Source organism: Montipora capricornis, chromosome 12, assembly GCF_036669925.1.
Source record: "Montipora capricornis isolate CH-2021 chromosome 12, ASM3666992v2, whole genome shotgun sequence".
NCBI classification, from domain to species: domain Eukaryota; kingdom Metazoa; phylum Cnidaria; class Anthozoa; order Scleractinia; family Acroporidae; genus Montipora; species Montipora capricornis.
Window position 1 is genome coordinate 40,048,689 of NC_090894.1, and position 25,130 is coordinate 40,073,818.

General features: G+C 40.1%; 1 protein-coding gene across 2 annotated transcripts; it reads left to right on the forward strand.

The window, feature by feature from the left end:
• Positions 1-20: 20 nt before the first annotated feature.
• LOC138027905 (thyroid receptor-interacting protein 11-like) lies at positions 21-25,130 on the forward strand. Of its 2 annotated transcripts, none has more exons than XM_068875526.1 (17): positions 21-264; positions 500-576; positions 3,768-3,878; positions 4,100-4,285; positions 5,543-5,744; positions 7,120-7,779; positions 9,167-9,210; positions 11,483-15,484; positions 17,247-17,368; positions 17,646-17,809; positions 18,231-18,334; positions 19,008-19,107; positions 20,013-20,094; positions 21,346-21,460; positions 22,933-23,040; positions 23,814-24,076; positions 24,495-25,130. In XM_068875526.1, exons 1-17 carry the CDS (start codon positions 147-149, stop codon positions 24,613-24,615), a joined length of 6,579 nt encoding a protein of 2,192 aa, XP_068731627.1. In that variant the 5' UTR covers positions 21-146; the 3' UTR covers positions 24,616-25,130. The 2 variants fall into 2 exon arrangements, with proteins under 2 accessions (XP_068731627.1, XP_068731626.1); XM_068875525.1 differs by having other exon boundaries at positions 40-264; positions 9,167-9,270.

A 25,130-nucleotide genomic window follows, 5' to 3' on the forward strand; every position in this document is an offset into this window, starting at 1 on the left:
TACAGCGGACTCATGAGATCCTCGAGCAAACATGGACGACTCAAGTAGCCAATCAGGGCAGCTGTAACATTCTGCCACATCACACAGCCAAAGTTGCTCGAAGGGTGAGCTTTTGCACCGATTTTATCCTTTCATTTATCCTAAATATGTCCTCATGGCTGAGCAACAACCTAACAGGCAGTCTTTCAAGTATCTCTAATATAACTGGACAAATTTCTTCTTTTACCCGTGAGATATTGACAGAAGGTGCAGACGAAGTATCAGGTATGATCTGTTAAGCTTTCTTGTGCCTAAGTCTAGCCTGTTTAAGCGTTATTTTTAGCCTTTTTAAGGACAAGAAAACAGCTTCCTTTTTTCCTTTATATTTGTTGTTGTCACTCGCTTTAGATGATGACCATCTCCAAACATAATTTGTAGTGCACAGCATATTCTTGATTTCTGTTCTTGTTAACGTAATTCATGCCAGTTAAGCTCATCCATGTGTAATCTTACAACGCAGATCCTTCAGCAGAGCTCCAAGTTGCACAAGCTCGTATAAATGATCTTGAAGCGCACCTGTTGACACAAAAAGCCGAGGTAGGGTTTGCTTAGTGAATTAGGAAATGGGCCAGGGTTTATTTACGTCCACCGCGTACTAATGTTTACATATGAATGGTGTGCAAATTATGTTTGTTACATGTACAGCCGTATTTCCCTCGTTCTTTAAACGATGCCGCTACAAGAACACAATAGTGGCCAGGTATTCTGCAGTCACTCCCTTGGTTTATCTTCACTTTAGGCATGCTGCATCATAAATATGTGTACGAGGAGTGAGGAACATGTACTGTGTATACAATGTATGTTGTGGTTCAAATTTTTCCTGGTTCAAAAATTTACACCAGTTCAATTTTGATTTTTCTCTGTTTCAGTTTATGATGATGAATATTAGCCAAAGAAGAATCAAAGTTGATTTGGTTTGAAAATTTTTAAACCAAGAGAAAATTTGAACCACAAATTACCGATATATTTACTACATGTACTTGTCTCACTTGACTGCACCTGTTTGTGTAAATTCTCTCAAATTTTACTTGAAAAGGGTTTGCTTACAAGCAGGAAGTTGTCATCAAAGGTAACCTGGTATTGTTATTCAAAGCAACTGAGGCAGTGAGCAGGGTCTCTCTAAAAAGGCGAGCAAGAGAGGCTCTGCAGTCTGTCAAGTCTTTTAAGTCACCGCAGCCCAAGTTTCTGGGCTAGTCACTCCGGTCAAACCTGTTTAGGCGGCATGCACATTACATTTTTGACAAGGTGAAGGTCAAAATCGAGCCTTTAGTACGAAAATCAATATGACGTCTGGAAGTTTGAAACAGTTACTGTCTCCAAACAGCGGCTTGCGCATACTCAATAAATACTTTACACGATTTCTACAGAGTCCTTTCTTTCTCATCGCATTAAGAAAGGTTCTGCTGGCACGGTGCCGAGGCAAAGGTACTATTCAAGACCCTCTGACAAAGTGTCTTCAATAATTATTATAACTTTGTAAGTTGTACTCATTACTCCAAACCTGATTAGTATCAAGCTATGTCTGTCAACCTGGTGTCAGCGCAAACCTTAATCTGCGTTATTGTAGAGGCATTGAAAAAAGGATTTGGTAATACAGAGTAGGGTTGTCAAATGTACATACATGGTATATGCAGCTATTAGCAAAAATCACCACCTACCTTGCACTTGTACATATACTTTGTGGTCATGATTGATATTTTGTTCCACCTCCTACCTCTCAAACACTACTGTCCACTGTGAACTAAACAATTTACACATGTAGTTTGGCTGACAAATGGTGAGTGAGTTGTAATCTTGCTGTTGCCAAAAATTGACAGAACACATAAAAATTATCTTACACGCGAAATTTGAGAGGAAACGCATTTAAGGGAGATATTTTATGGTACTTTGATTTTTCAACAAAGTAGCATGATTTGTCTTGGCCGCCATGTTGGAGGGCATACTCTTGCCCTCCAACATGGTGGCCAAAACTACTTTTTGCTTATATCTTGTTAAATGTTTGATAGTTGAGTTCAGATGTGCCATAAACGTTACCACATCATCTTTTCAACATTTTCCTTAAAGTTCAAGTGCAAAATTTGTGTCAGAAAGCGGTAATTCATAATTTTAAAAATCAAGTTTTGGTCACGTGACCAGCTATGGACTTTCTCATTTTAAGCAAATGGTGCGGGTTTGAAAAACCAAATCACTATTATTCTGTTTGAGAGATGACCCACTAATAGTGTTTCGAAGGCAAAATCATGTAACTTTCATTTTCATGAAAACGATGTCACATGACCTCTTAGTGCAAGTGGCCTATTATTGATGTTGTCCTTGTAGATTTTGAAAGCAATTTCAACAGTTATTTATAGATTGTCAAGTGAAATTTGTTCTAGTGATAAGTTTTAGTGTCTGCATTAATTAAATGATGGCACCTCCTCCAAGATTGGACTCATGAAAAGTTAGAGATCTGGACTGAGCTAAGAAAAATCTTGTTTGCAGCAAACATGGTTACTTTTCTTTTGCTGTCTTACACTGCAATTCACTTGCAATACTTGTAGTAATTTTCAGTCAAAATTATTAGATGAAGGACTGGCCCTTCATGTACATGTAGAATGACACTCTCAGTAAGAGTTTTAGAAGATTTAGACTGTTCACAGTCCCCTATTTTTTCATTTGATTGTCGGAATCGAGCACAAACTGCCACCATCTTTGTTTTTAAACAGAAAGCACAAACTGGGAAGAGTGAAATAACTACTGAGTGGGTGGGAGGAGTGAAGGGGTTCGGCGGGAAAAATAGAGAGACTGTCCGATCTTTACTGCGACTAGTGTTCAGCAAGTCCCATTCCACCGGCAACAGCAATACCTGATTGGTCCATAACACAATGCATCTGTCAATAAAAATACAGACAAGGCTCTCAAGTTTCAATGGCTAGACTTTCGTCGACAACTACCAGCGACAGTTGTCTCTTGGATTCATCCCACAACAACCGAAATAAGTCTCTCGACAAAGCTTGCTCAGCGGAAGCATAAATGACTTGAAATTTTTGTTGTTCTTCATTTCATTTAATACATCTACAGTTTTCTCAAAACCCTTAACACGCAAATCAAAATCATTAGAATTAATCTGTTCCTCACCTATATTTTCGTAACAGTACAATAACCAAACACGAGGGCTGATCTCTCCGAGAAGTGCTTTCATTTTCCACTTGCTTGACAAGTACAAAGCTTTGGTAGATCAAGCTCTTCTTGAATCCTGTAGGAAGAACAGCCAATACATCCTTGCCTTGCAGCAAAAGCGTAATCACTTCCTTCTGTTCTTTTATTAGGACTAATCCACCAAGTCGCCAGATGGCCTTTCGAAAACTTGAGACTCTTGAGATTCTTTCTCTAGATAAACCATGTGGTTTTTGAAACTTGAGAGCCTTGTCTGTATTTTTATTGACAGATGCATTGTGTTATGGACCAATCAGGTATTGCCGTTGCAGGTGGAATGGGACTTGCTGAACACTAGTCGCAGTAAAGATCGGACAGTCTCTCTATTTTTCCCGCCGAAACCCCTCCACTCCCCCCACCCACTCGGTAATTATGCTGCTCTCCCCAGTTCGTGCTCGCTGTTTAAAAACAAAGAAGGTGGCAGTTTGTGCTCGATCCCAACGATCAAGCGGGAAAATAGGGGACTGTGAACAGTCTATAGAAAATTAATCACATCATTTTTGTGCACAACCATTTTTCCTATTGTTCCATAGTATGAAAGAGTTAAACACAACAATGAGGAACTTCATGTTAGATTGGAGGCATCTGAACTTCAAATCAGCAATATTTCAAAAGAGTACAGAATGCAGCTGCACAACCAGGAGGTAATGTTAAGTGAAGCATCCTTTTTCCTGATTTCTCTTGACTTGAATAGTGTTAACAAAGAAGGATGGGGTGGAAGTTGCGTGGCAGGGTTTTGTATAACCAGGACACATATTAATAATATTTATTATTTTTTACTGAGCAGATTGTCTCAAATGGTTCATCTTTGCTGATTATTACTGACACTAACTTGCTTTGTTCTTTGTTTTTTGTGCATGCCTAGCAAGAACTCATTAAACTCAGAGAGTCAAGCAGATTTCATGAGCAACATGACCACAGCTTTGGGCAAAGAGAAAGACATGACTCTGCAGACAGCAGTGATGAGCCTTTGGAAACCAAAAGACTACATAATGAGATATTAAAACTTCAAGCAGAATGTCAACACTGGAAATCTGTTGCACATGGAGCAGTGAGTTGTAAACTACGTTTATTCCCCCTGATAAATACATTTGTCACTTGCCATCATTTTTTTGTCTTCTAGGAAGACTAGTATTACATCATTTTGAAAAGACCTTGTTTTACAGAGGTTGATCTTTGTGTAGTACAAATTGTTTCCCTAGCAATTTGGCATGCAGCGAAAGAAATAACCTTTCTTCCAATTTGCAAATCAGAAATTCTGTTACGTGAAAATGCAGGGCTTCAGCAGGATCTAGTCCACAATTAAATTTTGTTTAATGTGGTTAAATGCAATTTACCTGCCAGTAGGTTAGCAACAAAAGGTTGTTGGCTTTTTGTGTGTTTAGGTCAACAACTAGAGCTTTTAACTTCATAGTGGTCAGCAGTTTGTTTCCTTCTGTACACCTTCTGCACAGGCTCATGCAGGCCAAGCAGTGTCAGTATAGCAGCCATTTTTTATCTACGTTGGTGCAGCTTTGTGTGGTTTTTCTTGTAGCATCTAAGGAGTTTTTATCTTTTCTGCCTTCCCCACTACTTCCATTTTCTTCCACTGTTGACACAGTCAGTTTGATAGGTGCCCAGATGTCTCTGTGTGGGAGCTCGTGGCTGGGTTGCCGGGATTGATAGCCATGGGAGCGTTTTACCTTCTAGAGGTGGGCTGATCACAGTGGAGACCCCTGGAAATGCCAGGCACCCACTGTCCATACAGCTCGATGCAGTATTTACATTTGTACTGTACCAGTGCTTGTCATTTTCTGTGCACTTCATAATCACCTCATTTCTTGAAAGAACATGTTATTCCAGCAGACTGACATGCATTGTACTCTAAGTGGCTTTATACAATGTAGTGCTCATGGCATTTGGGACTGGGACCATGTTAGTACTGCAGAGGTCATGGATTTGAATCCTGTTGAATCTGTCAATGTTTCATGCTTCTTCAGCTTATCAATGGCCTTTCAACTTGAATTCATTCTAGTAACTACTTTGTGTTTACTTAACAATTTTTGTTCCAGACGAAGGGAATTCCCTATGAAAAGAATTATCGATGTTACAAGGTTGGAAAAGAAAAACTCATTATAAATTTCCAGTCCATTAATTTTCCAGTCTTTCCATGAAGGGCAATTTAAGGTTTAAAGTCTTTTGGCTACATTTTTTGCAACTTGCAAACATATCTTTTTTTAATTGTGTTCTGTAAACTGTATATTTGTTGCACCTGTGTGAACATTTACAGTACTACACTTACAGTTCACATGTCTCTTATTTCTGCAAGGAAAATCAGGATAAACTACATGTTAAAGAAATTGACCAGTATCAACAGGAATTGACAGCTTTGCAGAGTAGTTACTTGCAAAAGATAGCAACCCTGAACAAGAAGCACAAACAAGAACTGCTAAAATTGCAAGACGAAAAGGAAGAATTGACACAAAGATGCGAGGAGTTGGAAGAGCAACTTGTTATAAAAAATAAATCAGGTGTGTGGATTAAATTGTCCCTATTGTTCCTTTTTGTAGCCTTAATTATGAAGTCAGTAATGCAGTATTATAGCCTTATACATGTAGTTTTTTTTTTATGATTCCTCGTCCCATTTTTGTTTAATATCTGTAGTTTTTGCCTCTTAACTGTGTCAAAAATCAAATAAAATTAATACTTGTAAAGCAAATTAATCAATCATTGTGTATCGATACAATGTAAATAACTGTAAACGTAGAGTATTCATTGGACAATGATAAGAAAACAGTCAGCTATGATTGTTGACAAATTCATGGAATAACCTCAATGAGGACCTGATGGAAAACTGTAAAAAGAAATTTAGTTAGGTGGATTGACTGACTAATTGTACATACATCAGAGACATGATTGTATTGTAGGGCAAATGCTGTAAAGGAAATTTTTACCATGAACTCCATTTTTGTTTCTTCCTTGCAATATTGGAGCTTGACCTGATTCTTGTTGTTGGATGTAAAACTAAGAAAATTGTGGCTTTCCTGTGGGATGACTTAAACGGGAAGCATACATAGTTCTACCAGCGTAAATTTCCACATGAGTATTAAGTTTCTTTTGGGATTCATACATGTACACACATGACCACTTTATGCGTATTTGTAGGGGTTTTTTCAGGAAATTTAACACTTTTGTGCAGAGGTGTTTTTACTCAGTGGTCTTGGTCTTATTTATCTAGTGGTCTTGGTAAATTTAACAAATTTAAAGTGGTTCCGCGTTGACTGTACTCTTATTGACAACGACACTCATCATCACGCGGAACCACCTTCGATTTGTTTAATCTTCACCACAATATTCAACATGAAAGAAAATGAAGTGTTTATTTCAGAGCATGACCAAAATCATGACATTAAGAAAGAGCAAGCATTGTCTTACTTTCTCGCAATATGATTGGTCTGTTTCACAAAGTGAACATTCCTGATTGGGTATTACATTGCTTGACAAATTGACGCGAGCATGATGCGAGCAGTGTTGTCTAAACTCTCGTCGATAATGATAAATTAGCCAATCACATTGCGAGATTACAAGCAATTGTGGTAAAAAATAAATTTGAAACTACAGCTTGAAGTAAGGTAATATTGCTTTCTAGCTATTTTGGGAAACCCGAGTGTGTTTCTTTTCAAGCAACAAAGTACATTGCTAAATTTAAGGGAAGTTTGACAGACTTTTATGATAACAGGGAAGAATTAATGGAATATTATTATAATATAATGATTCTGCTTCTAAGGGCAGCTATTAATATTGATAGTAATATTGTTTACAGCTAATGGCTCAAAAGTCCCATTCTAGCTCCATGTCAGTAATTCAAATAAAAAGGAATAATGTAAAAATCTTTGTTCTTCACAGAAATTGAGGGGGGTTATCATACTCTTGCTACTGTGGATGACATGGACAAAGTGTTTTCCTCATCATTGAAAGAGCAGTTGGTTGCTGCAGAAAAAAGTATAATACAGCTAAAAAGTGAAGTGCAAATACAGGATGAAAGAATAAAGGTCTTGAATAATGAGCTTCAGGAAAAGAAAGATGCAATTGAAGCAGTGCAGAAGGATTTGGATAAAAGTCAAGCAAAGTATGAAGAATTAAATAAGTCTCATATTGATACTATGTCTGCTTCAGAAAACAGTTTAGAGGTAAGCAAGAAATATGTAGAAAAACTTCAAACTGAACTTAAAGATCTAAACCAAGAACTCATTGGTTTGCAAAGTGACTCTGAAAGCTTAAAAAGGCTACAGGAACAGTTTCATTGTGTAGCGACGGAAAATACTGAGCTCAAGGGACAGTTGAGTTGTACCCAGGCAGAGGCACGGAGGCTGCATCGCTGTGTTGAAGAAGTCAAGTCTGAGCTTGATCAACTTAGCTTTTCAACTATGGAGTTGATGGAAGAGCTGCAAATTTCTCATGGTCTGCAACAAGAACAGAAGATTGAGCTGGAGAATTTGAAAAGTGTTAAGTTTGTCAAAGGAGAGGCAAAAGAGGAGATGGGTAAATTTAGGAGTGCTTTGGCCGGTGAGTTTCATTTACAGTTTATGATGTACATGTAATTATACATGTATAGTATAAAGAAGAACTTCAACAGTGCTTGTCATGCCTGACACAATAATATACTATTAGACCTAATCAGCTAACTCAATGTTGTACCCAATGAAAACCCTTTAGGAATAAAATGTTTCGTTCCAGGCATTTCCATATCATTTAAATGTGAATGCTACATTATAATGCAAATACGATACGCAAAGGATCTTAACCCCAGGAGATTTGAATCTTGTACAACACTAAGTTAGCTGATGTGGTCTATCATCTCCATTGTTTAGCATTGACTGAATCATAAGGGGATCTATAAACCCTGATGAGCTACAGTGCATGTTGCAGCTGTAGTGGAAACCAAATTAAAGTTACCATAATAATTATGGTACATGTACATATACTGAAGTGCTGAAGGCATTGATTAACCGTGAGCCAGTGACTAATTTTGTTTCTGCCAAAATTTTAATGTATCCTCGGAATGTGCTTGTCACACAATTTACTGTACATGTTTTATGTGGCTTTGTTTAATTGAGTTAAGGTTCTGTTTGCCTTTCTTGTCATAAGCAGCCAGTGGCCATCTTTTCTAGCGCTCTATTGCAGCTGGTTTCTTAGAGTTTTATAACAACTGTAAATAACCATACATGTGGTAAATATAGCTGGCTATAGACTCCTTTCCTACTGTACATACATGTACCTTCTTTAAATCACAAAGACTCTTAAGGCTTGTAAATTGTTATAATAATGTAGTTTCTACTCGCTGGGGATTTTCAATTAAAGCAAACAGTATAGTAATAATAATATAATTACACCTCATTGCAGTTTCAGTGCGAAGATCTGTCAGCAGGGAGTTAGCAGGGGTGAATTCAGGGTTTTTACCAGTTGGCCTATAATGTGTACATTACATGTAATTTATTTCTTTCCTATAAACACAGCTATTTAAAGCAGGATTAGCTCTAATAGAGGCTAATAACTTGTTACTAAGCCAATTGGTAACATGTTGGTTTTGCCAAAGTTCAAACCCAGTGTTGGTGCAAATTGGGCTTTGAGCAACATGGCACTCTGAAATGTAGCTATCCGGGAGATGCGAATGCATTGGTTTATGATTCCTTCACTCAGTGATTGGTTCAAAGTTCTCGTGTCACTTTTTTAACCAATCAGAAGTGAAACCAAAACCAGTTGTGGCTCACGCGTGCACATTTTCCCGTGTTTCGAATAGGCTACATGTAATTACTTTGAGTTTGATTGGTTTATCGGATTGTCTCCATCCTTTTTGATTGGCTAAAGTAATTACTTTGGTTTTGGTTTTACAACACTCAATTGAAACTCGCTCTAATCCCTTTCTGACAAAGGATGTTTTTGTGTGTTGCAGCTCTGTGGGAACGTCACCTGTGTCTTGCTCAGCTTTACCAGCAGGTCAGACAAGAGTTGCACACCAGTAACGCCAGGCTTGTGGCCATGTTCCAGGCCCGACATGTAATGCATCATCAAACAGGATGCTGTGCAGGGTGACATGGGAGGGAATACTCTGAAACCCTGCTTATGTGTTCCTTATGTTAATTTTGGTTGTCGGGTACAGTGAGCGGAGGATAAATGTAGCCATAGTTTGGCTGTGTAATGTACTTTTGTGAGTTACATGTTTCTACTGTAGCTCATTCTGGCTATTCATCGATTGGAAAAGGTCATTCTTTTGTGAAGTTACAGTGGCAAAAGATACAAATGTAACTGTGCAGTCGCTGAGACTGCTGTCAATGAGAATTTCTTTTGCTTTGCATGTATGATGTTTCATCATTTGCTAGAAAAAACTGAAAAGACTGAGTTTGGACAACAGATGATATAGTACTACAGACAAAGTATAGTAGCGGCTGCTCCTCTTACAATTTACACCTGACTCTTCCTTGTTTCAAAAATTCCCATGCATGCATTTGTGACTCATCTAACTTCTCAAAAGTAAGTTTTTCCTCAACCAATCAGCCTCCATCAGCAATTAATAAGCATAAAAATATGAAGATTTGCATTTAAGCTCTCCTATAGATTGTTTTCAGCTAATAAAGTACATAATTATACATCTTGGTGGTTTGCATCTGATGTCGCGGCAGCCATGTTTGTGTACAGAACAATGCAGTAAAATGTCTTTTGGGAATGTGACTCTATTATTACCGGTATGCAAGACTTGTGGGGTCATTTTCTATCGTTTTCTACATCAACATGGCCGTCTCATCACGTGGATGCAAACCAAGAATACAGTATCAGAAGTTCATAACCAAGACGTCTTCATCTGCAATGGAATGTGGCCCATCAGTTTATGGTGTGTTCTACTTTTAGAACGGCTACTGCTAGATTTTTGCGGGAAAAAAATGTAGCAGCATTGCTTTTCGCGCATGATCTTGCATTTGGTACGAGCAACACTCGTGCGACTACTTGGTTACGGACCAATCAGGGGCATTGCAGTCATTAGGCCCAATCTGATTGGCCATTATTTAGCAGGACCTGTTTGTTCTACATTTAAATAATAGGGACCTTTAGATTGGAGGACGAGGAAGACTACGAATACGAGTTTTCGGTTCTGAGCATGCGCACTTCGAAAATATCAGTCTCCAAACCTTATGCACATGCTCAGTACGGAAATTTCGTACTTGTAGCCGTCCTCCTCCGATCTAAAGGTCCCTAATACCATAAACTGATAAGCCTAAGGCCAAATGAGAGAGATCAACTTTGTTCTGAGTTATGGACTTCTGACAGTATTCAACCACCATGTATTTTTTAACTGACAAATTTTGTTCCTGTCATTTCATAATCTTTTACTGTATGGATCTACAGCTGCAGTTGCGTGAAAAGTTTTACTGAGTAATGATTATCAAAGAGCTAATAGCTTGATCTAGGGCTGTACTAATGGGTTTTTCTGCTTGTATTGTGTAACACAGTCTTCCCCAACTCATATTGCCTTGCCCAGCATCCTTTTTAGTCATACGTGTGTTTGTTTATCTTTTAACTCTCTTAACTTATTTTCTGCACTCTCAACACTTCCACACACTCTTTTGTCTGTATATTGTACAGTACATGTAAAGTTCACCAGCACTCTTTTTTACTCAATGCACCTCACACTTGCACTTGGCACGAGCTGCACATTTTATAAGATAAGGTTAGGAGGGGGAACCACTCGGAAATTATTGGACTACAAGAAAAATGGGTAATAGGCAACTTTCACCATGGCGTCATTTGACTACAAATACCAGAATTCAGTTTGTTTAAATTTTGTATTCCCAGTGGGGTTAAAATAACAATAGCTTTAATTATGAGACAAGCAAACCCTGAAGGATTCTGGTACTTGTAGTCAAATGACGTCATCATGCAAATGTCCTATTACTCTGCCGGGTTTCCCTGTCTGTTTTTACTAAAACAACCTTTATCAAAATTTGGGAAAAAGTTAAGATTCACTAAATTCCACTGAATGTCTTCGTTGTCATGGTAACTGTAGTTACCGGTAATCTTGGCCTCTTTTCATCAACATATATATGTTGCACCGTTTTTCCCCGATGAAAACTAGTGGTAGCTTCCGATAACCGCACTGTGAAATCTTTCAACATTTAAAGAAGGTTATGACGAAAGTTAATGGGATATTACCTTTGACCAGATGAAATCGACTTTTAACTCATTTTTAAGGTCTAATTGTCATTATTTTTCACAGCTTAGTACCAATTCCGTTCGTGAAGACGTTAAAGAACTTAAACAGCGGCTGGTACAGCGTAGTAGGGCCAAAGTGGACCATGTCGTGAAAGAAAAAGAATCTCTAATGAGCAGATCAGCTGAGCTGAGAGTTACAGTGGAGGAGTTGGAAGGTGCTGTGATGGACTTACAATCAGACAACGAACAAGTTGCGCAAGAAACAAAAGACCGTGTGACTGAGATGGGACGGCAGCAAGACATGGGGGATGATGATGACGACGAGGCACCTGATATTGTTGGGGCACTGCATGCAGAGAAGGCTGTGTTGGAGAGTACTATTGTTGGGCTCGAACAGAAGGTTCAGGATCTACAGGAGCTGGTAAATGCTCTTCAGAATCAGAAAGAGTGGAGCAATGATATGGAATCTGGTGGGGAGCAACCGAGTCCATCCGGGTCATCAGAGAGTGTGGCAAGCTTCACGGAAAGTACTCAACAGAATGATGAACTGCTCCAAGGCATTTCACCTGAGCGGGAAATAATACAGGAGGCTGCAGTGTCACTTGAGGTCGAGCCAAAGAGTCTAAGCCAAGAGCTGCAACAACATATCCAGGGACATCAGCCTGAAATATCACAAGAGACTGCAATGTTACTAGAACAGACAAGCGAACTTGGCCAGGAGTTAGAGCAGCAACTGGAGGATTACCAGCGACAAGTACAAGAGTTTGAATTGGTGCAGAGAGATTGGGAAGGAGAAAAAGAAGCGCTAGAGGGCTTGGTGCTGAGCCTTAGACGCCAGGTGAAAGAACTGGAAGGTCTTCCGCATAACAAGTCCGAGGATCATCAAGAAATAACACGATTACAACATGAAAACTACGAAATAATGGCAGAGAAAAAACAGATTCTTCAGGCTTGGAAAACTGTAGAGGATGAATTTGTGACTCTGAATATCAGTAAGCCCCTTTCACAAAATGAAACTGAGTTTGACAAGGAGCGGGCAGATGTACTGCGAGCTAGTCTGCATGAATGGGCATCATATCACAGGCAGTCCATGATCGATTCCAGTGATAATATCAGTGTGAATGAGGGCTCACAGACCGATGAAGGCTTCCTTTTGCATTTGAATAAGCTTCAGGAACTGGAAAAAGATAATTCTCTCATGCGAGAACAAACACAACGGCTTATTCAGGAAATAGACGAGAAAACTTCAAAAGTGGCTGATGTTCAAATTGAGCTGGAAGCGAAAAGTGCTGAGGTGCTTTCCATTAGAGATGAAAAACGGGATCTGATGGATATGATAAACGAACGAGATGAGAGGATATGTGAATTGGAGGAAAGTTTCAATGCTCATTTGCTGGATTTGACTGCTTCAAAAGATAACGAAATAAGCTTTTTGCGAACGGGGCAAGAAGATGTAGCAAAACTTCTTGAGGAAAACAGGAAGGAGTGCAGTTTGCTGAAAACGAAAAATGATGAGTTGCTTGGCGTGTTAGGACAAAATCAGCAGACCTATGAAGAGGTTGGCGAACAAAACAAGAGCTTGGTTATCCAGTTAGCTGAGAGGGAAAGATATCTTGAAAGCGTGAAACAAGACAAAGGCAATTTGCAAACGTTTCTTGAGGAAAAAGACCACGCTAATAGGTCGCTTTCTGCTGAGAACAATAAACTCTTGATGGAAAGAGAAGTATTACAAAGTTTGGTCGATGAGTACAAAGACAAAGTCAATGCTCAGTCTTATCAAGGCATTGAGATTTCCAAACTAGAGAAGGAAATTGAACAACTAAGTCAGCAGGTTCAAATGAGACAGGAAAGGTGCATAGCCTTGGAATCGATGCAGGCCACTATTTTGCTTGAAAAGGACAACCTTGAGGCTGAGCTGCAAAAAAGCAGTGCAAAGGTGGATAATTTCGCTTCTGAACTCAAAGAAGCGTTTTCCGAGATAGAAATGTTGAAGGTGGAAAAGACCAAGCTCGGTGATGCTGTTGAAAATCATGTTTCGGCCTGCAGAGACTTGGAGAAGAAGTTAGCGGACACCACAATGGAAAAGGAGGAGATCCTGAGTCAGTTGGCAGTTCAGGACTTACAAGTTGATAAACTCGAACTTGACGTAAGGGAGAAAGGAGCCCAAGTTGATTTACTGAAGTTGGATATAGGAAAATTGTCTGTGGCACTCAAAGAAAAAGAACAGTTGATTCATACTCAAGTTGTAACGGCTTCAAACCCAGACGATGCTAGCTATCAACGAGTACAGCTCCTAAGATTGTTGGAGGGAAAAGATCAGGAGATAGCTGCTCTAAAGCAAAAGGACGCTTCATTAGTGGAGCTGGTGAATCAAACAGACGACAATTCGCGCAGATCACTGGAGGCTTATGAAAGCAAATTACAACAAATGAAGGAGGATAAGGAGAGGCTGCTATCGGATTTGAGCCTGCGAGAGGAAGAGTTGTTAAATGCGGGTGACAGATTAGAAGCTATGCGCGAGAAGATGCAGGGAAAAGACCAAGCTTCGCAGCTACTGCACACCGAGCATGCGCGACTACTTGCCTTGAATGAGTCACAAGCAAATGAAATGGGTAAACTAAGAGAAAAGGTTTCGTTTCTGCAAAAACTTGTTGAGGAACGTGGTAAGGCAAAATCTGAGGAAGACCAAAGAATTCAAAACGAAAACGCTCTGTTAAGGCGTCAAATGGGTGCACTGCAGGTGGAACACGAAACTTTGTCAGTACTTATACATGATAAGGACAAACAGATTGCCGCTTTGGCGCAGTTGGGAAGTACAATCACTCCCATTCCCTCCTCTCAAGGGTCTGATGTGCAAGTCAGAATGCTTCAGGACGAAAGAGACTCAGTTTTTAGGGAAAAAGTAGCGAAAGATGAAGAAATTTCTCGACTGCGGGAAGAAATTCTCTTACTGGGTGAAGCTTTACAACAGAAAACTGATTTAGCTACGAGGACATCATCTGAAAATGAGAAGATGAATAGAGAAATGGAAAACATTCAGTCACAACTTAACAGGCTCTCTGCGGACAACATGAATGTGGTTAGGAATGATAACAGAATTAAGGAGTTAGAAGATGAATTATTTTTGTGTAAGAATGTTATACTGAACAAGGAATCAGAAATTAAGCAGATTTTGGACGAAAGTCAGAACGAGAAAAGTCTTATCTTGGTTGAACTTGATGGTGTTAAAAGCGAAAGGGATTATATTTTAGAACAAAAAGAAGTTGAAACGAACGAGCTAAAGAATAAAATTTTACAGCTGGCAAATTTGCTTATTGATTCTGAACATGGGGGAAGTGTTGATGACATTGATAACAACTTTCAAACATTACTTTACAATGTTAAAAACCAAAGAAGTAATGCCCTTAGAGAACGAGATAACAAAATCCAATCTTTACGGGAGCAACTTTCGAATGTGACCCTTCTGACGCAAGCCAGAGGAGATCGTGACTCAAGGTTGGAAGAAGTGTTGCGTGACAAAGAGGATTTGCATCGATTATTACTGCAAACACAGAATGAAAAGCAGGATCTGTTACAAGAGAAAGAGTCTATAGTCGCAGATTTGCAAGATCAGATCGTCAGCTTGAGTAAGGCGGTGAGTGAGAAAGATCGTGCATCACAATTGGATCTTCAACATGTAACTCAAGAGAGGGAACGAATTGTGAAGGAATTAGACGAAGCACAAAGGATCAGGGAGGAGATGGACACTGCTAAGTCCCAATGCGAAGCTGAGATAAGCAGATTACAGAGTGAACTGTACCAGATGAGAGGCACATTGTCCCAGGAGCGGGAGACAATTACCAAGCTGCTTGAAGCTGTGGATCAACACAAGGTGGCGGTGGAAGACAAAGACAGGATGGTGAAGGGATTGACGACGGAAAGGGAGCAGTTGGTTAGGACAGGAGAACAGCTTCGCAACAGAGTACAACAGCTACAAGAGGAGTTATCTGTAGCCAGCAATGGACAAAAGATAGCTGAGACCAAAATGGCCCAAGAGTTAGACAGACTCAGGAATCATCTTGTGCAGGTATTTACGCCCGTGTTGAACCCACTTGAGCATAAGCGCTAACTGGAAACGCTAATTGCTCTTAAAAACGTTCCTTTCCATCTTTTCTCATTTGAAAAATATTCCTGCGGAACGAGGAAGAAGTCAAACAACGAGGAAGTTATCGATAGACAGCTTTTTGTTGAGTCCAGAATAGGCGTGTTCGAAAATGTTGACACTGACCGCGGATATATCAACTTATCCATTGGATAAAGTTATCCATGCAGCCTGTCTACTACTGGGGCTTGGTGACATTTTACATGTAGGTAATTTTTCAGTGGAAGCAGTATTTGGCAGTGAGTTCGAGAAAAACATTCGAAGTCATTAACTCTGAGTTAGGGAATCAGAATGCTTGTAACAGAAGCAAAGTTAAGTTGAGTTTTATAAAATAATACAGCCTTAGAGAGAAAAGAAAAATTCCTGTATAGCCAGCATCGAACTGTTACCATTTTCCGAAGACGCGAATCTAATTTTCGGTCTTACGTGGAGACTGTTTTTTCGCCGCCGTTTTAAGGTTTGTTGACGAATACCAACCCCTTTAACACTGGTGACAGCAACCTTCACTGAGGTTGCATAAGCAGCTGTCCTACCGACAGGTGAAAGTCCCCTCGGTGTATGGTAAGAACAAAGCGAGTGTCTTTTAATCTTAAGAAAATGTGAAGCCTTCCTCACTCATCTTAACTGGCGCTCTGCAAGGCTTCGCAGCCGTGTGGTTACAGCACCGGACTTGGAACTAGTACTCCCAAAGAGAAAAGCTCACAGCTCTCTCTGTGATTTGAAGCAGAAATCGTTCTGCGCCGGGGTAAAAGAGTAAAGAGTTTGTATTGAAACACGGTCGTATTTAGAATTTTAAAGGTTTTTGAGCCGTTTACAAAATGCAACTATTTAAAGTGCCCCTGTGACCAAAAAATCAATTCATATTTTTCTTTGGATTTCAAAACTATGTTAACAAAACACTAAGTGACCCACGTTTTAAGCCTTGATTTCAAAAAGACACCTCTTTATTTTAACTGTAATTTTCCTATTTAACGGTCCGCTATTACTAACATTATGTTCTTGAGAGAGCTGGATCGAGGAGAAAGTGACCTCAAAGGCTCACTAGTTTAAGAATACAATACGTGTGTACGCCGCAGAATTAATATGCAGCACGGGGATTTTGGGCTTTCAGACTTTTAAACTCATGCTTTGCATATATAATAAGCTGCGTTCACACGCTGAAATTTTAAGCTAGTGAGCCTCTTACGTCACTTTTCCCTGGATCCAACCGTCTGAGGTCCAATCGGTCAGTTTTGAACGTGAGTAATGGCGGACCGTGAAATCCAAAACTTGCACTCAAAGTAAACGGCCTTTGATAAAAGTCAAAGCTCAAAATTTTGCCAGTCAGGTGTTAAGCAAACACACTTTCAAAATCTGAAGGAAAAAAGGAAGTGGTTTTTTTGATCACAGGGGCACTTTAAGTAAACATGACGGCAGAGGCCCAACTGGAAAGTATCCTACCAAACAGACGAATCCAGGTGATGATCGGAGCTGGACCCGAAGGATCCATCTGCATATCCAATGCTCTAACCAGAAGCCATGTCACCTCCCCAATCCCACTAATTGGTTCGATGTCTATAAAGAACCAACTTTTGGTTTACTTCCTTCCAGCTGAGATTTTTAGATGTCGGTTTTGTTAATGACCTGTTTCTTTGTTTCAGTTATCTCGACAAAGTTAAGCCCTTGAACTTTTAACTTGATCTTTCAGGTTGAAGAAAGTTATACACATGAAGCACTTGAGGCCGAGGAACGTGAAAGGGACCTCAGAGTGAAAATGGCCCAAGTTGAAGAGAAGCTTGTGTCTAGTTCACATTCTATGCTGGATAGAGAGTAAGTGTTCTTCCTTCTTAAGCCAAGTTTTTTCTTATTTAAAAATTTGCCTTTCTCAAGTATGTAAAACCATGTTTTCTGCTACTGATTCGTCAAACACTAAATCGACATTTTCGTTTTCTCAGGGTTCTCGCGCAGTCAAGTTTTCAATTTCCATGCAAACGACTATATGGCGGATCGTAATCTTCCAGTGTTTTTCTTGATCACGCTTTTAACAAGTTCATCAATTGTGGCCGCTTACCACGAATACTCTCCTTTTATTTGTTCTTTTATTCAGCCGACAAGCCTCTGTGCAGATTGAAAACCTCCAGAAACAACTCCAGGCCTTTGCGACCCAGCGTGACCGCGCAGTCATGGATCTGACCATATATCAAGAGCAGGCGGACCAGTACCAGACTTCTCTTAATAATTTGCAACTTGTTCTGGAACAGTTCCAAAGAGGTAAAGTTGCTTCCAATGCAAGAAAATAATCCGAGTTTTGCTAATTGGGAAGCGTCCCAGAAATATTTTGAAATTGTTCCTGCGGAAGTTGTCTTGGCTTGGTTCCGAAAAAAAGCTTTCTCTTCAACTTGAAGGTGTGTAATTGTGGTGTTTCCTCCTCTTCAGCCATTTTAATTGCGTCTCCTGTCCTGTCATCACATCAGTGTTTTCTGTTGCTCTCAGACTTGTAAGTCTTGCAAAGCGAGTCGCCGGGTTGTTAGTGATCTCAGGAAATTATGGAGAACTGCCTTGCATTTTGCCAGAGGGCGCATACCACTATGTTGGTCGGGCGAACAAGAAATGAAGGCTAAATTGGAAACGCCTTAGATCCATACTAATTCATGTTGGTGTTAACTGACTGCTTGTTTCTATGGTAACCCAGAGCGCGAGGCACAACTAAAAGGAGCTCAGGAGGAAGCACAGAAAGAAGTTGTGAAAGCCTGGGACAAAGTAAAAGAGCTACAACAAAGGGAGAATCACTTCAAGGTGAGTACATAGTTTAGTGGAGATGATATGAAGATAACTTGTTTTGAACATTGTTTAAGTGGTAGGTATGGTCATATTCACGGCGCTAAGAAGCGGAGCTTAAGAAATCCACTTTGACCTTACCTTTTCATGTTTCGAACTTGATTGATTTCTGGTTACCTCAAATTAAGAACAATGTAGCTTCAGAATTACAAGTGACGAAAAGCTACTATTCAACAAAAAAACTGACTCGAAATTGTTTAAACGTTTTTTTGAGAAATTTCCACGTTCTAGGATATCCCGGAAATCAAAGAACGTGGAACTTCTAAACCCGAGCTCATATTGTGAATGGTTCTCTATTTTCTTCAATCAGAGCTGCTCTTTCCAGCGACTTTCTACGGTCAAATCCTTGTGGTGAGCTCTCTAGTGCCCGTGTGCACTGACGCAGTTCATTACACTCCTGCTTTCCACCAGCACCTTTGAAAATCTTACAAAAATGTTCTTCTCAGGCTCAGTAAATACTAACCCATGGCCATGCTCGAACACGAGTATCGTTTTCTGTACTGAGCACGCACATTGAGTTTAAAGGTCGACATTTTTTAAGTGCGAGTGTTTAGAGCGGAAACGAAATAGTCGTACTCGATTCCAGTCTAAAATATCTCCTTTGTTGTCAATAAATCCATGGGTTTTTCAGAAACAACTGGAGGCTGCGGCTCGTGTAACGCAAGATGTGGTGAATATTCGAAACGACCTCAAGGAAAAAGAAGAAGAGCTTTTAAAACACAAAGAAGAAGGTTTGCGGCTGTTTTTTTGTTTTGTTTGCTCTAATAGTTTTACTTTTACGTAACGTAAGTCTTGCTTTAACGTCACAAATTTTTTGCAATCTGAACTCTATCGTTGCCTTACCCTGGGTGCCAGAGAAATTTTTGTTCACGGACGGAAAGAATGCTCAGTCTCGACATTTCGAATTACTAAGCGTTCTCTCCGACATTGAAAAAAAAATCCTCTGGCACCCAGGGGATCGAGAAATCGAATACCCGGATTACTCTCGAAATGTTTACTGACGCCTTTCTTTCGGAACTATGCAATATTAGTAGATGGCATCATTGTTCAGAATTCTTAGTGTGCTTTGTATATTAACAGAAACCCATAAGGGTTGAAACGTGTAACGGCCCCTTGTGTGCTGGGAAACAAGCTTCTGAATATTCAATTTGCTAAGTACCTTATTTGGAACAAGAGGAGAGAAACATTCAACCAATCAGTTCGCAAAAACACCGTGACGCAATACCACCAATGTTCTCGCACGAAGTTAACTGGAGCGAGGGGTTTCCAAATATGGTACTTAGCACTGAATATTCGGAAGCTGTGAACGCGCGTTACACGTTTCAACCCTTACGGGTTTCTGATATTAAACAATTATTCACCGAAGTGGAGGTGAATATTGGTGGATAGGTAAACATCCACTCCTTTCCCCGACACTGTTTTAGTATGTACCGCATAAGTTGAATCATCAGCCGAGTTTATCGAAAAAATTTGCTCCTCTGCAATGGAAGCGAAATGGGAAGCCATTTTGTTTTTCTCCGTTTGCTCAGAGGTGAATAGTACTTGCCACTCACTTCCGCGCTAGCCAGTCAGAATGCACGGACAGCACTATTCACTAAATTTGTATATATTTGTTTTTGTTATGATATCTCTGCAGTGGCTCGTTTGGATGAGGAATTACGCGTCAGTCAAGAGCGTATTAACAGCCTCAACAGTTTGTCAAACAGCAAAGTGGAAAAGTGAGATTAGGAGTTTTTGTCTTATGGTATAGACCGATGGATAAATGGCGGTCAAAAAAAATGTTCTTTTATGTGCTAAGTAGACTCACTAGCCTCGTTTGCATGGACACTAATACAAAAGAAATGTTGCTTGAGAGCGAGGCTAGTGAGTCTAATTAGCACATAAACAAAAGAACACATCTTTGGCCGCCATTTATACATTCGGTCTGTTGACAAATAATGTGGCTTAAGGCGGTTGTGGCCATTTCAAGTGATTCTTATTAAATGGATTGACTCTACAACAGTTTCAGTTAACGCAATGTTATTGTACCACATGAAACATCAGTTATTGCTGAACAGGATGCGTTTATTATTATGACGTAGTAGGTCACCATAGCAACAGGAAGACCAACTGAAAAGACCATATTTTGTTCTCAAATGCTCAAACGCTCTTATTTACAAACAAAGATGGTGACCCCCAATTTTTATTGCTGGAAAGTGATCTGCAGGCCAAAATGAAACTCTCTGTAAAGTTAAAGAAAATCCGCTTCCGTCTGAGAATTTTTTTACCTTTTTTGGCAATGAGTTTAAAGGAAACTCACTTTCCAGCGATTAAAAATTGGTGTTACCGAGTTCAAGTTGTTTTTGAGATATAATCATTTTGAAGAGATCCATATTTGGAATCGTCCGGTTGTCCCAGATGACTCGTACGGACGATTGAAACTACTTACTCCAGTTGGCCTTTGGGCGAGGAAAACTTTGATCAATTTTTATTTATTTATTGATTTATTTATTTACTTATTTATTTATAAACTTTGCCTCTAGACAGGGTATCTCCACAGAGCAAAGCTCCACTACGAAGATCCTATGCATGTATTTGCCAAATTTTCGATGTTATGTACAATGTACTTTCGTGCTGATCACTTGTCGTACATGTGGAGCTTATTGAATGCAAAGAATGTCTGTAATGAAAACGTAATTTGGGGGCCATCTTTGATGTCGGGGTATTTTCCAGGAAAGCATTGCAGGATCACTTTTCTTATTATTGACTGCTAGTACTCTTGGTGAAACCGCGTTCCCTCGCAAAACGTGACGTGTGACTTGTTTGGAGGGCGTTCGGAAAGGAAAAAGAAAAAAACGCAAATGTTAAGGTTACATAAAGTTGAACCACGGATCGATTCAACTGGAAACATTCTCGTTTAATACCCTCTCGCAGCTTAGCTTTTATTAAAAACAGCTATTCTTACGTTCTGAACTTGCTTTTGTCTACAGATCTCTGGTGAAAAACATGCTGTTGTCTTATTTTAATACCCCCGAAAATAAACGCACTGAAGTGGTGCGAGTTGTTGGAGCTTTGCTTGGCTTCACACACGAAGAACTGGAAAAGGTAAGGCTTTAATTGTAGTGGCAAAAACTATTTAAGGAGTACAGGCGCTTATTCAGCGGGGAGAGGGGTTTGGGAGGGGGGGGGGAGGACATGGCGTGACGGTTGGGACGACGATAAGGCCGGGTTTTGAGGGACGATTATGGTGCTTACGTAGCCTACGAACAGGCTTTCTCTGCGTGCCCTGCGAAAACTGTCCTTACAGGTTATTGTTTACCATATAGTCTTCTTTTAGGTCATTCCGACACTTTGTGACTGTTTGTCGTACGACAGCGTAAACGTGTCTGGATCCTCCCTCCCAGCTATGTTGAGGATCAGTTCTTGGGCGCAACTTTCAGTGGCAATTTAAGGACCGATTTACACGGCACTATTTTTGTCGCATGCGACAAGCTTACGATAGGCCCACGACATGACTTAACGATTGTCGTGTACGTCAGAAAAATGTAGCATTTTAAAACATGTTTTAAAACGCTGCTACAATCATGTGTCATGCTGTAGGTCTGTCGTAAGATTGTCGCATGCGACAAAAATCGTACCGCGTAAATCGGCCCTAATACATCAACTTTCAAAGACGTAGAAAATATGTGAGTCCCCGTGAGACAGAAACGGCTTGGGACAGCAAAGGCACTGTTGGCTGAGTAGATTATCCTCTTCCTCTTTCTCCTCATCCCTACAACTCCTTTTCCTTCCTGTCTTCATAAGAGGGAGGGCTTTAGCAACGGCAACGCAAGCGAAAACATTACCTGAAAATAAACTTATATGCGCTGTCGTAACAATTTTGCGGTTTTTATTCCATCTTGCTTGCGTTGGATGATGATGATGACGAAATAACATTCATCTTGATTGGAAGGCGCGCCATTAAAAGAATAACGTATTAAAGTTTGTTTGGTAAGGTTATTGCCAAAACCTTGAATTTGTTTATTCCACGTTGTTGGTTTTTTAGTGGAGAGGAGGTGAAATTAAGGATGTACTAAAATACATGCTGTTTGCGTGCTGCAAATTCTTTTGCTTTTGTTTTGTGTTGAATTCATTGTCCTTGCCGCTGTCGTTGTTAAATAAAGGATCCCCAATGTCGTTGTGAAAGTACTGAATGGCAATTGAACTTGTCCTATAGACCACTTTCATAAATGGCGACCAACTTTACATTCTTTTGTATTTATGTTAATTAGACCTACTGTCCTCGTTTTGAAACAAATATTCTTTTGAAATTTGCATGTCGTAGCGAGGCTAGTAGGGCTTATTAGCATTAAAACAAAAGAATAATCTATTTGGCCGCCATTATGAAAGAGGTCTATTGTCCCACAAGATGGTAGTCTACTGTGGCTGCAAGCCAGCAGTCGGCAAGACTGGGCTTAGTCACTCTCGAGTGATTCAAACACGACTTAAAAGAGGTTCCTCGTTGTGTTTGTATGAGCCATTCGTAACCACTTTCCGTGGTATTTAGTTTGACCATGGTGAGTTTTGATCTCTCCCAGGTGGGCACTGGATCGTCGGCTCCAAAAGGATCCTGGATTTCTACTATTATTCCGTTTGGTCACAGCGCTCCAAAGACACCGACCAAAACAACAGCTTCAGGAGAAAAGGTAATGTGCGACACGATAAAAGATTTATCGAGTTACTGCTGCAAACCAGTCGACTCTGTTGCGCATGCCTTCTGGGGGATGCCATGGGTGGAGACCATATGGAACACGGACGAATCACTTTGGATTCACTGTTTTAATACTCCGTTCTTAGAGAGGTTGTATTCATCCAAATCAGTGTGATCTGGCTCAATTTGTTGCCCTGACATGGTTTTTCTGTCAACTCTTTCGTCGTTCAAGTTAATAATAACCGCTTTATGAAATCTCCAGGACAAGTGCAAATCAAATGTTTGGTCATTTTTTTCCACAACAGAGGATAACCTGAGTGGCGGTTTGGCGACTGACACTACACTAATCACTGAATGAACTCTATAAAGATGACAATGACTTCCGCTCATGTTGTCGAAACGTCGGTCAATGACACCCAAGACAGTCCTTCTTAGGACTACACTCTCCCGGATGATCGTACTTCCCGTAATTATGATATTTTATTATTCTCTCATCCAGTCCTCGTTATTCTGAAAGCTTGAGTTTCAAAATAGACTGTTTTGGGGGAGTGAATCATTATGGTGATATTTCTGTAAGAGATTCACTGAAAAGATGATGTTTCGAAACTAAGTTATCTCTTTGTCATTGATCAGGAGGAAACGAGTTGCTCAGTTCTTGGTGCACATTTTTCTGAGATTGTTTACGCTTTTAAAAGTCACCCCACTCTTTTCGTTCAGGGCGTTTTTTTCAAGGTGAATTAACTAAAGTTACTTGTGACTTATTTTCAGACATTTTCAGAGTTGTTCGTGAGTTTTCTTGAGAGCGAGTCAGAAGTCCGTCTGTCTGGCAATGGGAGAAAACAAGCTGTGAACCTTAGCAACCCTCTCCTAACAGGCGCTGCTGCTCATCATGTGATACAGTCTGCGGGCCGGCCTATTGCTACTTCAACTCCCGTGGGAACTCCTGCGAGGAACAATATCCCTCCCCTACCTACATCTGCTATTGCAAGACCATTCACAGGACCAGTGTCGGGTGTGAATGCAGTGACAAGGTGCGTCTGATGTTTAACCGCTGTGAGATCGCGAAATGGACTTGAAAAGCTCTGTTCCCAACAAATAGCCTTTTATAGCTGACTAAGGGTGGTAGGACATGGAAGTTTGTTGTATTCTTCAAATATTTCGTCGTCTTCAACTAAAAGCGTCATTAGTATCAGCGTCATCATCGTCACTATCATAATTTTATTTCGCAATAAGTCACCTTTTGGAAAAGGTCTTCCCAACAGACGTGTAACACTGTAGAATTGTAAGCGAACAAAATGTCAAAAGTTAAAAAACGAATAAACAATTTAGAATCAATATTGGTCGTGTGACAGATAAGAAAATGTTTTTATTACCGTTATTACAAGTGGATATGATGCGTGGTCCTTCTTAATTTTTACCTTGATCCGCGTATTTTTCCTTGTTTTGCAGATCAAATCTTTCTGGCACGAATGGGAACCCGTTGCTCGTGGGCTCACTAACTCCGGTTCAGGATCTGCCAGCTCTTAACAGCTCCAACTCATTGCGAACCTTACTTGAAGGAAACACGTGACAGGGCGTCTGAAGTTAGCTCCTGTGGAAAACGGAATCCGTCACCGATGCCTCAGCGCCCCTCCGACACATCACATCCTGCCCAAAGTGGCTGCGGAAAGGCGGTGGCGTCGAGTTTCCTGCGAGTGGAACCTGAATGAATTTTTCATACCGACGGCTCTCTTAAACAAATCAAGGGACTTTTATGACACGAACTTGTTTTATCAGAGACAGATCAAGGCGATTTGAAATGTTTTTAAACCATTGTTCAATGAACTGAGATTTGCTACTATTTATTGAAACACCATAAAAATACAACGTGGGACAGGGACTTGAGGTCTTTCATGTACCAAGCTCCTGATTTACCTCGAATTTGGTTTCGCAGTTTAGGGAATCCTGAGACATAACAGGCCCAAGATCTCGGGTTTCTTAACTTACGACACAGGGGTCGTTTCCGCAAAACGCCAGAATGGCGATAACATAGAACGGTGCTGTAAGAAAATTCAGTGGTCTAATAAAACGATAATCGTAAATGCT

Coding starts and splice junctions, on each gene's coding strand:
- LOC138027905 (XM_068875525.1), top strand. CDS start 147: ATGTCCTCATGGCTGAGCAACAACCTAACAGGCAGTCTTTCAAGTATC. Junction 17,369..17,645: donor CATTCTATGCTGGATAGAGA/GTAAGTGTTCTT, acceptor TCTTTTATTCAG/CCGACAAGCCTCTGTGCAGA. Junction 20,095..21,345: donor TCAAACAGCAAAGTGGAAAA/GTGAGATTAGGA, acceptor TTTTGTCTACAG/ATCTCTGGTGAAAAACATGC.